Below are 13382 nucleotides of genomic sequence, written 5' to 3' on the forward strand. Positions count from 1 at the left end.
TGCCGAATCAAAGTTTCAACTTTGCAATAATGAAAATAAAGTTAGTTTAATATCTACAATGTACTTTTAGTGGTAGTATACTATTCCATTTTATACGGCGAAATGATTTGACGTTTACCAGGTGTCACTCATCCTGCTTATTCTATGTGCTAATTTTGTTGGGAAATGCTTCCCGTTGCAGGTAGGGAAATTCAGAAAAGAGTCATCCAAACATTATCTACACGATGATGTGGGATTATTTTATACCGCCAAATTTACTTTTATATCGCCCTCTAAAATGTCTTACGAATACACGCCTTCACGGTGAAGGCCGTCATTTTAATTTGCAAGTAAACATTGCGTCATTAATGTTTTCAGATGCCCATGTATTGCTGCGCGCTCACATTGGGCGCCATTTTGTTGTAACCGTGAAAGTGTGTATTGAACGTTTTAAGGTCAGTGTTAAATTTAGTATCAGCTAATATTAATTACTTGATTGTTTGTTGATTTGCCTGAGCGACAAAAATTGAGACAAAAGATGTGTGCATCAAAATTCATAACTGTAAAATACAACATGACAAATCTAAATTTTCTCGCGGATGACAAGAATTCACAGGCCTAGTCCGACTCGCATGTCTATTTTCTCCAGCTTAGTTTGACGAGTATGTTGCCTTCGACGGGTCTCAAGATGAGCTGCCCCGCAGGTTTGGCTCCCTCTATGGTCTGGACTGACTCAATCGAGAATCTTCGGAAAATGTTTGCCAGAGTGAGTTTGGTTTCCATCATTGCGAACTTCTGACCTGCGTCAAAAAATCATAGAGAAGCATTTCAAGAGACCAGTTTCCAGTTAGACAAGGCTTACATTATATTTATGACCTCTGAAATTCTAAACATACAGGAATATAAATCCATTTTGGGGGTCATTTTATGGATCAATTCGTAAAGAATACAAGTCCACGGTTTAATATTATAACATTCACTTTAAGATGAGTTAATGAACCAATACATATCGGAGTGGAGTTTACTATGCTAATATTGGTAATAGTAAATCGAAAGTCACAAGGATATTTATTTCAACTGCTTTAATTATTATTTCTATAACCGTGATGTAGGAATTTCCAAAGTGCAATGTTTTGTTATATACATTTTATTTGAAAGTTGTTTCGTAGGTTTATATTACTTTGTCTATTTACACTGTCCTACGTTTTTGATAGTAGGTATATCTGAGTCTCTTCTTATAGGTCTTACCGATGCAGTTTCTTGGACCTGCAGAAAACGGTACGAAGGCATACGGATGCCTCTTTTCAGCATTCTCTGGAAGAAACCGATCAGGGTCAAACTGATCTGGGTCAGGGAACTGTTGCGGGTCTTGATGAAGAGCATAGATGTGCAGCATGATCATTGCTTCTTTGGGGACCACCTTGCCATCTATAAAATTGTGAAAGAATGAATCATGAAAGGACAAACTCTTCAAGTTAGCTTGTTAAAATAAAAGAATGCAGATCGATTCTATCAGAAAAGTTGATGTATCACATCGTACATTACGGTTTCAAGAAACGACATACCAAGGATTGTAAGAAGGAAGGCACAAGGATCCCCGGCATTTATTGTGTCTCAAGGGCAGTGCATGCACTTTTGGCCCTACTAGATCTTCTTGTGGATAAGAGTTCTGAAAATGTTACTTTAAAGGCAAGTGCTATATTAAGTGGAGCACTCGACATTAAATTCTATTAAAGGAGACACTGTCCTTGGTTATATAGTGAGGTATTATGGGTGCTGGTGAAACTCGGCAAAGAGAGTTTTGCTTTGACGTTGATTGCTAGCATAATATTCAACCCGAATTTGTATGGGATTTTAAAAAGAGGAGGTCTTTGATCCAACGAACAAAAGAGATCTTGCAGAATATCTTCTTGAAAGTATGGTATTCCATCAGCTCCAATTCATCTTACTCCTAGCTTGCAGCCTTAATGCTTCTAATAAAAAGTTCAATGATTACAGAGATCTTGGAAGGCCACTTTAGCTAGGACATTGTCTGCTAAAGGTATCTGGCGATCATAGGTCGAAGGCGCAAAGCGAAGTGTCTCCTTCACGAAGCTATTGCGTTCAATCGGTCCACTGAATTACCCTTAACCTAACCATGTTACCTCTCAACCCCTGCATCCAAGCAGAGGCGGTTCTCCCGGGGGGGCAGGGGGGGCACAGTGCCCCCCACTTTTTCAGATACCCCAAAAGTGCCCCTTTTTACATAGGAAAAGTGCCCCTTTTACTTTGACAAGTGCCCCTATTACTAAATAAAAGTGCCCCTTCCCCCCTTTTCACCTCTGACGAGTGCCCTTTTATTTTTGACACGTGCCCCTTTTCCTTCGACACGTTCCCATTTTCCTTTGCAATAAGTGTCCATTTTCCATTCTCATAAATCTTGAAATTATCTTTAATAAGTGCCCTTTTTAATCTCTAGTAAGTGCCTCTTTTCAGGTACGAGAAGTGCCCCTTTTCACTTTTGATAAGTGCCCCCTTCACCTCTGATAATTGCCCTATTCAAAACTGAGAGGTGCTCCTTTACTTTGACAACTGCCCCTTTTTTCCTTTGTAAGAAGTGCCCCTTCTCCTTTTAATAACTACCCCTTTTTTAAACTCGGATGAGCACACCTTTAATTTTAACATGTGCCCCTTTTATTTTCTAATAAGTGCCCCTTTTCCTTATGATAAGTGCCACCATTAAAAAGAGAGAGCTCCTTCCCCTTCTCATAACTACCGCTTTCCCTTTCTAATAAGTGCCCCTTTTCCTTATGATAAGTGCCCCCATTAAAAAGAGAGAGCTCCTTCCCCTTCTCATAACTACCGCTTTCCCTTTCTAATAAGTGCCCCTTTTCCTTATGATAAGTGCACCCATTAAAAAGAAAAAGCTCCCTCCCCTTCTCATAACGGCCCTTTTTTTAAATTTGAACGGTGCCCCCTTTTCATTCAACAAATGCACATTTTCCTTTATTATAAGTGCCCCTTTTACATTTTCATAAGTGCCCCTTTTCATATCTGGTCAGTGCCTCTTTTCACCTCTTATAAGTGCCCCTATCAAAATCTGATGGGTGCCCTTTTTCCGTCAACAAATGCCTATTTCCCATTTTCGTAAACGCCTCTTTTTCATCAGGTGAGTGCCTCTTTTCAGGTGAAAAAAATGCCTCATGTTCACCTCTTATAATTATCCTTTGTACTTTGACACGTGCTCCTTTTCTGTTCTAATGAGTGTCTTATCCCTTTCGATAATTGTCCCCTTTTCATGAAATCATTAAACATGCCCCTTATTTAAAGCGACTAAGAGCAATTTCCCCCAAAGTTCGCTCGCTGCGCTGGCTCACATTTAAAGATGATATAATTATGTAAGTTATCAAAGGTCTTTTCAGTCTTCCGTTATGAGAATGTGCTTATAACCCCATCACGATTGGTTTTTTTCCTCTTTATAAGATGTAATTTTTCGCACTGCGACCTCGCAGATCTTTAAACATTTTCTCGCTCGCTTCGCTAGCTCGTAAATGCATATTCAGACATCCCACCCAACTGTAAAGTATGATGCTTAAGCGATATCTTGTATGATGTATGAAGAGAAACAAATATTGAAATCATCCCTGATAATGTAATCACAATGCAGGGGTATGTACCAATGTCAAAAAAATTGTATATTTTCGCTTTGAGATTTCCCACTGTAGGTGCCCTTTTTTCTTCAGAAAGTGCCCTTTTTTGTTGGTGCCCCCCCACTTTGGAAGTCGCTCGACCGCCCCTGCATCCAAGGTACTGTTTCTCCTTATCCCATGCCGATGTAGTGCAAAGGCACATAGGACTTGCCTTCACAGACGCCCTCGGAAATGTTACCCTACCTTTATGACCAAAGACTCAAGACTTTTTTGGATAAGAGTGACGGAAGACTTAATGCGAAGTGTCTCCTTGTTGGAGCTATGGCATTCTTTTGGTCCAAACGCTAACTTCACAATCCCATTGAACACGACCACGTAGCCCTATACTCATCCTTATCCTCAATGGGTCATAGGATTGCCATTGAAAGGAGCTACTTCATCGAGGACAATGCATTCATCAAGACCTCTAGCTACGCATAGGTATATTATACGGAAGTGGATGAGGCAGAGTGTCTCCCTGACGGAGCAATGTCATTCCATTTGTCCAATGTGTCCTATACCTAACCTCTCAACTCTATAGCAGAGTAGCAGACACTAGCTTTGTATTCTATCTAGGCATTCTGCTAATCATAATAGTACGAAGTGCAAAGCGCCCGCTAGGGCTAACCAGAGGCGTCCAGGAAAGGTTTACCTTACCTAGGACAATGTCTTCGTCAAGAGATCTAGCTACCATAGGTACGGCCGGGATGATACGAAGTGACTCCTTGACGATACGAGTAAGGTACGAGAGTCTTGACAGATCGTCTGACGTCACAGGACGGATCGAATCACCTGTTTGCATGGCAAGAAGAATATTTTATTAATTTTTACAAACTTCCCTTTAATAACGACTGTCTATAATTATATGCAGCAACAACGATACACGCTTTTTTTTCCTTGATGACGTTTCTTCTTAAAACATCATCAAATGGAAAATGCAATTGCTTATGACTACCAACTGTAGTGGTCTGTAGAGGTTCTGTGGTCTAGTTGTTTAATCTCTGGACTGTGAACCACGTGGTTCGGGGTTCGAATCCCTGCAACGAAGCAACAATGCCTTTTGACAAGACCTTAATCTACATTTGACACACTCGACCCTGGTGTATTTAAAGTGGGTGTACCCGGTAGGATTTAATCCTTTAATACACCGGGCACTACGGTTGCTTCAGCTAAAACCGGGGTAGTAATAATTATCCAAAGCCTTTTGGAAGCACATAGAGACATATTATAATCACGATAATTTGATTATGCGCTATACAAGGAGGACCTGCGTTCTCGTTTGACAACCTTCATTAAACTCATTTAAATCATTATTAAACTTATTTAGTCTAGACATAGATGACACACGTGTAGATTTGCGTCTCTTTATTTTAAGGAATCAATCACGTTGGATATAGGTTTAAGATCAAATGACCTTGCCCTAAAGGCTTGTTCAGATACAGCGCGGTAAATCGCGGTAAACCACCGCAAAAAATGCTACCGCGATTGGTAAATGAATTGCAACTGCGCGCAACAAACGACATGCACGTATTCACTGAGATAATTAGATACAATTATATTTAAACGTCTTTGGATACAACATGTGAAGCGTATTACACTTAACGTCATCATGAAGAAGAAAAGAAACCGCCGCGGTTTTGCCGCGTCAAATCTGAACGAGCCTGAATGGTTGTTGTTCGACTAGAGATGCAACCATAACAAGAACCGGTACCAGTAGGGTTCTAGACCTACCAAAAACTTCATCTAGTTCCGCGTGTAGTCTTTCCTGTATGTCTGGATGCTGTCCTATCTCCAGGATTGCCCAACTTATCGCAGCAGCAGTGGTATCATGACCCTGCAAACAAAAAGAGAGAAAGAAAAAAAAAAGGGGGGACTCGTGAAAACGAGATTGAATAGCGGGAACTTTCATTATAAAGAGGACCGAGTCTGAAGTTGTTCCGTAAGCGATGTTTTGTTTTCGTTTTGTGTTTATCAACTTCCTTCATATTTCTAACCGTGTAACCCGAAGAATGCCGTGTGTAGGGTGTTGTTGTTGATATTGTTGTTGTTAATTTCACTTGCTCAAACCATAAATTTAATCCCGATGAACTATTTAACTGTCCATGTTCATCCGTAACTGCACAACGCCAAATTCAAGAGTAATCCACTAGCGGACACCGAAGGGCAAATAAGTTTTGTATAACTTTATGCCTACTTACAAGGTATGATATCCAAGGTATGGTAAACAAATTACTATTTGGGGTGTCTGGCAGGCCTGGTGTCTGGTATCTCTTAATGAACTATCATAATTGATTCTACTGGGTTACTTACAGTCTATGAAGTATTCATATAAGACTTTAATACGGGAAGCTATATTTGCCAGGGAAGAGAAGTTTTCAGGCATACGCCTATACCTACAAAACGTCAACTTTCCAGTTTCTAAAATTTGTTGGCAAGCGAGATAAAGTTTACACTCTTCACTCTTATAGTGGAAATATAATTGTTTTCATCAAAATATATTAAATAAGGTATTAAAAAGTAGACCATCACATTGGATAAATTATCGGCGAACTTTTTTAGGTATAGATTTGGTCTGACACCCCCCCCCCCCCCCACCCCCCAATGCAGACACGTACATTGTTAGATATACCTCAAACATGAAAGTGTCTACTTCTTCCCGGATGTCTTTCAGAGTAAAGCTCGCATCTTCTCGATGCATCGCCAGGAGAAGGTCCAAGAATGCAATTCTTTTGCGTCTCCTAGCAACCGTCTCATCCTCATCTTCATGAGTGACACTCGGAGGCTCTTTTAGTCTTTCCTGTATCATCTAGGTAATAAAAAAATGCAACAGATTGCATTTTGATCGAAGGTAAAAGTGTTCAAGTCTCTGCCAGATTTGTCGCGGCAAAACTGTTAATTTTGTTATGATGACGTAAAGCGTGAGACGCCTCACATTTCTGTATCTTAATCACAAACCTCAGTGAATACACGCAAGTTATATTTTGTTGCACGCAGAACTTTAATCTTTCATAATGGTGTAAAAGCAAACGAGACGGCATATTTTTTTTTTTTTTTTTTTTGCGGCGGTTTACCGCGCCATGTATTTAAACGAGCCTTTATTAATCTACTAATACGTCTATTTATTCACCGTTCTATTGTCAGGTAAGAAGAAGAAGAAGAAGAAGAAGAAGAAGAAGAAGAAGAAGAAGAAGAAGAAGAAGAAGGAAAGGAAGGAGGAGGAGGTGAAGAAGGAAAAGGACAAGAAGGAAAAAAGAGAAAAAGATGTAGTAGGGCAAAAAGAAAAAGGAGCAGAAAAGGAAAAAGAACAGAAAGAAGAAAAGAAAAACAGAAGAAGAAGGGAAAAAAAAGGAAAAGAAGAAGAAGAATAAAAAGAAGAGGCATCATTTCCGGAATGGGGAATTAATCGAACTCCCACTCTCCATTGTCCATTGGATAGCCTACACGCTTAATACAATAATAAATGGAAGGAGGGCAACTCTCCCTCTCCAGAATAGACCTCACCTTTATTTCATTACAATTATTTATTTTAAAAAAAAACTTACATTGTCTGTAACATCGTGGAGGATCTTCAACGTTTTGTCGTGCTCTTTTCCGGCGTTTAGTTTGCCAAACAGGTAGTCTGGCCAAGTGAGTGGATTCTTAGCTCGAGCAATCACCAGCTCACCCATTCTATAACGTGAGCAAAGAATAGGTCCAAAGTCGTCAACATAAAGGTGATTATTCTACAAAAACTGGATTTTTGCCGGACCCAGAGAAAGGTTTGTAGTTATCTGGTATTTAATTGTTAACGTGACGCCTTCTCTTTAGTTACATGCTATTATTATAAAACTTCCGATTCTTTAACCGAAACCCTTTATTACATTGTAGTGGCAGTCTATCCTTAAAAATTCTAGAATACCATTCAATTATTTTGTTTTAAAATTGTGCTAAATTTAGCTCTTATAGCAATTAAAATATTTATGATTCGTTATCAAAGATACGTTCATGCCTCTTATATTCATTTATAACTCGAAGTACTTAATCAAACTATCTTTCACCTTCCCACTGCTTGCACATATTCATTATCACCGTCCTCTTGTGCGTTAGTACAACGGCCCATTGCAGTATCTGTAGGTACAGGAAGAGAACAAAAATATATGTCATGATAATAACAACAATAAAAAACAACTATAATAGTGGAAAATAATAATAATGATAAAAACGATATTATAAAAAATCATTATTATAAAGATAATGATAATAATAATACTGATGATAATAATGATATTAATAATACCAATGATGATAATGATAATAGTAATAATAATAATAATAATGATAATGATAATGATGATAATAATAATATTATGAATGATGATAACGATAATGATACTAATATATAAAGATTATCATATTGATGATAATGATCATAATAATGATGATTATAATGATAATAATAATGATCATATTAATAACAATATTAATATTTATGATAATGATAATAATTATAATATCAATTATAAAACAATCACAATAACAATTGAGCATCACTTGCGAGAAAAGCCAGGGCATCGATCAATGTGGGCAGTACTACCCCCTCCTCCCCCCCCCCCCCCCCCCCCCCACACACATCCACCTACCACGCCCAAATGACAAATAATGGACACCTCACTGATATATTTTTTGTTTTTATAAATATCTTTGTAACTTGTCTAATAATGTTTAAATTTCTTTCAAAATCGGTTTGCTGTCACATCGGCAGTATTCTGTTTCCGAATAGATTTTTGTATGTATGTAGGCAAAATGTGTTTGGATGTGGGGTTGGGGAGGGCGGCTTGGTCAGCCGCCATTTTTTATATACCGCATATTATATCCAGCACGCAGTTGGTGACGAGAGGAAAGATATTGATAGTCTCAGACTTATCGGCAAACTTTTCGAGTTTCTTGACCAAGATAGTGCTCTGCTCGTTGAAAACATCCATGAAACATTGAAGGATGGAGAAGTGGAAGGTCGGAGTGAGCATCTTGCGTCGATGAAACCATTTCTGACCAGTACTGCAAGGAAATCACATTCAGAAATATAGATTTTCTTGAGATTTTGTTTTGGGGTGATAACATTATTGTTATTCCTGGAGATGTTCTCCCATTATGATCAATGACGACTTGCAGTTTCTTTTGTATGTGAACTTGACAGTCTGTTATTCATGAACTTCTAACTTTGCAGCCGATAATTAAATGAGTAGGTCTAACGTTCATATTTTCTTATGTTTGTTTGCTCAAGCGTCTCGTCGTTTCAATTTTCGCCCGTATTTTATAGTAGTATCTGTCTTATCGCATACATACATGTGATTATATCATATTGATATTTGATATACCAAGTTCTTATCTCAAAAGTTCTACACGTGTGGGGTTCCTGGCTGCATGATATAAAACAACTGAGCTGGTATTCGTGTTGCCTCGTATTATTTGGCTTAAATCATTACATAAAATCGAAATGTTCGTCGACCCCTCATTTCAGTCCGAAGTCTAACTTTTCTTTTGTTAAAGGTAATGAAAAGTTTCGGGAAATTTTGAAAAATGGATTGATAGTATTTCTTTGAAATGTTAATATATTTGGATGCCCCTTGTGGATGTATTATAAGAAATAGAACATTTAGCCTTTAAAACACTTCTGCTTTCGAGAAATTGAATAATCAAAAATTTACCGGTGCTCCTGGTAAATTTCAAATATTTCAAATAGCGCCTAAGGCCACTCCATGGTAGCTGCGATCATGAAAATCTTAGAATATGCAGTTCTGATATATAATTTCCAAAAGGGAATAGCAAATCGGTCAATTGTAGTCAAGAAACATTTGTTTAGGTCAAAAGTAATATCAGCCTTGAGAGGGCGCTATACAACATAAAGAGTTTATTATTTACAATTTCTTTACTTTAGACTCGATTTCAACCGCGACAACGATCATTGAATATTGTAAAACCGCAAAGGCTTCTTATATGTTCATTTGATCCAAATTCATGACCCCTTACCAAAACTTTGTAATACCTTTAAACATGATCTTAAAAACCACGTCGGGTTTAACTGCCTATATAGTAGATTACGGTCCTGAATTTCTAATACGAAAATAACGCTCAATTTGAATTTGAAGGTAACAAAAAGCCTTTACCTAGTCAATAACCCTAGACCAAGCCAGGGTTCCAGGAGACGATATAGGAACCCTTTCCGGACGTGCTGGCTGCTGCTTAGTATCACCTGAAAGTGGATTACATGAAAGGGACTTGGTAACATTGCCTCAGATTCTGAAACAAAATCCTGGATTTAGCTCTTGCTGCAATCATAATTATAAACCTATAGGTCAGTCAGGAATCCTATGACTTTTACAAGCCATTGCCTGTCTGGTTATCAAGATATTTATGATTGGAAATCGAATTTTCATTCTTCGTTTTCCTAACGGTTTTTATAACACTACGGTCTAGTGGGGCAATTGAGTATGGTACCACCGTTCACTCAAAGATTTTTATTTTTTGAGGCACTTCATGATCATTTTGAAGCGCAATATTTGTTTAGGGTATCAGTATTAATATCACAGACACTTATAACACGTACGTAGGGCCATGCATCTCAGATTTAACATTGTTAAACGATGCCTTTGAGACTGAAATAATGATTTTATATATAACACGTACGATCGCCAAGACTTTAGAAACAAATAAATGTAGGACAATTTTAGTAGCCCATTTCAACACTTCTTAAATTCGTCATCGATATTACAAAAACGTTTTGCAGTAGCTGCGTTAAAGACAGCATCCCTCTTTCCATAGGGGAAATTACCAATCTTGCCACCTTCAAAAGATCCCTCAAAACTTACCTTTCTCCCCAGTGATCTATGTGATCTACTTTATGTGAGACTGTACATTTGTTGTCCTCTTTTCATATATTTGTATTATTTTGTAAGCGCTATGGTACTTATTGTTTTTAGCGCTCCTAAATATTCGATATTATTATTATTATCATGAACCGACAAATCCGTAGACGGTGCAAACGTTACATTGACGCACTATAGTAGCTATGCGATTCGAATGTGATTTGATATACTAGCCGGCTGAATTTACTTTCGAGTTGATTTCTTGAAAGTCTTCTCGATCGTGTTATCTATGTATTACAATGAAAGAGAGGCACAGGGGCTTTACTAGAGAGGAAAGGAAATGTCACACTCCATGCAGTATAAGTGGTTTTGTCACCAAAGTCGAATGTTAGAGCCTTGTCATCAATTTCTACTCCCCCGCTCTCTCTCTCTCTCTCTCTCTCTCTCTCTCTCTCTCTCTCTCTCTCTCCCTCTCCCTCTCTCTCTCTCTCTCTCTCTCTCTCTTGGATGACCTTCAAATTGGCCTTTACGAAAACTAGTTGTTATAAAATTTAGTAACCTCAATCGATATGAGAGGGACAACAGTTGGACAAAGCATATTGTTCAAGGATGTATTAGCACCGAACAAGAATCGAACCCGGGACCTGTCGTATGAGAGCCAAGAGCCTTCATAAATATACCTCATGCTACCTCCTCCTCCCGCCCCCCAAAAACGTTATCATTACCTCCATATACTTAGCGCCATAAAGAACGAGCACTGGAGCTGGACCGAGCCACATCCGAATGATCCCGCCTGTCTTGGCGCGATACTCGTTAAAAATAGATTGAATATCCACGAAGAACTCTGTCAAAGGAGAAAAGGAGCAATGGAAATGAAGAGGTTAATAGAATATTTTACAGAGAAGTGGAAAATATGCACGCGGGTATAATTAATGATGTTGAAATACACAGAACTGTGGATAAAAGCTAACCTCATCTATCGCCACCACCATCATCACCATTATCACCACTATCACATCACGCCAACATCATTATCAACCTCAGTATCAACATCAACATCATCACCACTTAACATCGCCACCACCATATCACACCGACACCACCACCTCTATACGCCACACCACACCATACCACACTGACACAACACCACACCACACCACATCACCACCATCATCACCCATTACCAGAAGCAGCACCAGTACCACCAGGACCACCGTTTACCCATCATAATCCCAAATGGTGCACATTACCTCTTTGGTCGCTCTTGAAGGCATAGGCGTTCCCGACCAGGGGTAATGCTAATGGTCCCTGGAATCTACTGATGAGGACAATGATGCGGATGGCCTTTGCGAGGAGGAAGGTCACGACGAAGGAGATGACCAGGAGAATGACCGGGAGGACGACACCGTATTCCATGGTGAGCAATTGGTAGATCCTAACATCTGAGAGGTTGATATACTACGAGATCCTCAGCTAAACAGTTTCAGATGAAAGAGAGAGAGAGAGAGAGGGAGAGAAAAGTTTTAACATTAGCCGCCTTATCCCCGAAACCCTATGCCTCTTTCTTTTGCTCTGGCTCTCTAGATGGCATCTGGCATCTAACCTATATCAATGACGATCGAGATGTTCTTCATATCTTTAGCTCTGCCTTAGCTATTCCTTTCTTCTCCAGTCATGCATTTCGTTAAAATATCTGCGATTTAACTAATTAAGAATCGAGACGGCATGAAACCCTGCATGAAACAGTTTTAAGAGACATTTTGAACAATGCAATAGGTTTATTTGGAAAGTCAGGAAAATAAGGAATGAAGGTTTCCTACAGGCACGGATCCAAGATTTCTTAAGGGGGGGGGGGCAAATTTGAAATTATGCGAGCCAAATATTGGTACGTAATAGTGAAACCGGCAGTGGCAAAAAACGTTTTTTTTTTTTTTTTTGGGGGGGGGGAGGGGGGGGGGGGTTGACAACAACAAAAATCCCCATCACCCCACTCTTACAGGCCCCTCTGAACGTTTCTCGGCGGGGTCCAGGGGACGGAGCCCCCGGAAGCTCAGGGGTTTTGGGCAATTACTGTCAGATGAGCATATTTCAATACCTTATTTGTGGCACTGGTAGATCACTAATTGGTGTGGGGTCCAGGGGGCGGAGCCCCCAGGAGCTCAGGGGTTTTAGGCATTAACTTACCGTCAGATGAGCATCCAGGTGCCTGACTTTGGGCCCTAGGTGAAATCCAGGGGGCAGAGCCCCCAGAAGCTCAGGGGTTTTAAGGCATTTAATCATCGTCAGATGAGCGATTAAAAAAATAAAAAAATTGGACCCCGGAAATTAGAAAATTATCAGATATTTCGTTAAGTGGCTTAGGAGGGGGGGGGGAACAATTTTGTTGGTTGTTGCTTTCTTGAGCGAACACACACACACACACACACACACACACAATAAAAAAAATCTTTCCACTTTTTCCCCTTTTTTCCACCTTTTTCTTTTCCTTTTTTTCCCTTCTTTTTTTTTGCCAGGGGGGGGGGGGCGGGCCCCCCGGGCCCCCCGGCCCCCCCCCCCCCTGGATCCGCCACTGGTTTCCGAAGGGCGCTTTCAAGTTCAAGTTCAAGTTTTATTTATCTTTCTTTCAGAACACACATAACACACTATATAACAAGTTAACAGAATATGGCGTTACAATAGAAAGTATATATCATTATACACGCACAATTTCTATGATGTTTCAAGATTTCAACTCCTAGCTGTATAGTCATACGGTGGAAGTCATCGTGTTCTTTACGGCAGAACAGAAACATTGTCGCGTTAAATTGAAAATATTTCAACCTGAACCCATGCATATTCCTACCTTAATGCTGAGCTGCATGAAGTTAATATGTACGATTTCTAAAAGCCTCTA

At 39.4% G+C, this 13382-nt stretch overlaps 1 protein-coding gene across 1 annotated transcript; it reads right to left on the reverse strand.

Moving 5' to 3' along the window:
• LOC100893947 (cytochrome P450 4V2) lies at positions 1–13382 on the reverse strand. Its single transcript, XM_030979999.1, has 12 exons — positions 13332–13382; positions 11740–11962; positions 11215–11333; positions 9791–9876; positions 8488–8681; positions 7685–7754; positions 7190–7316; positions 6277–6453; positions 5379–5481; positions 4305–4439; positions 1228–1407; positions 1–779 (listed from the first exon to the last, which is right to left on the reverse strand). Exons 2-12 carry the CDS (start codon positions 11903–11905, stop codon positions 616–618), a joined length of 1521 nt encoding a protein of 506 aa, XP_030835859.1. The 5' UTR covers positions 11906–11962; positions 13332–13382; the 3' UTR covers positions 1–615.

This window comes from Strongylocentrotus purpuratus, unplaced genomic scaffold (genome assembly GCF_000002235.5).
Source record: "Strongylocentrotus purpuratus isolate Spur 01 unplaced genomic scaffold, Spur_5.0 spur5_scaffold_10, whole genome shotgun sequence".
Lineage (NCBI taxonomy): Eukaryota > Metazoa > Echinodermata > Echinoidea > Camarodonta > Strongylocentrotidae > Strongylocentrotus > Strongylocentrotus purpuratus.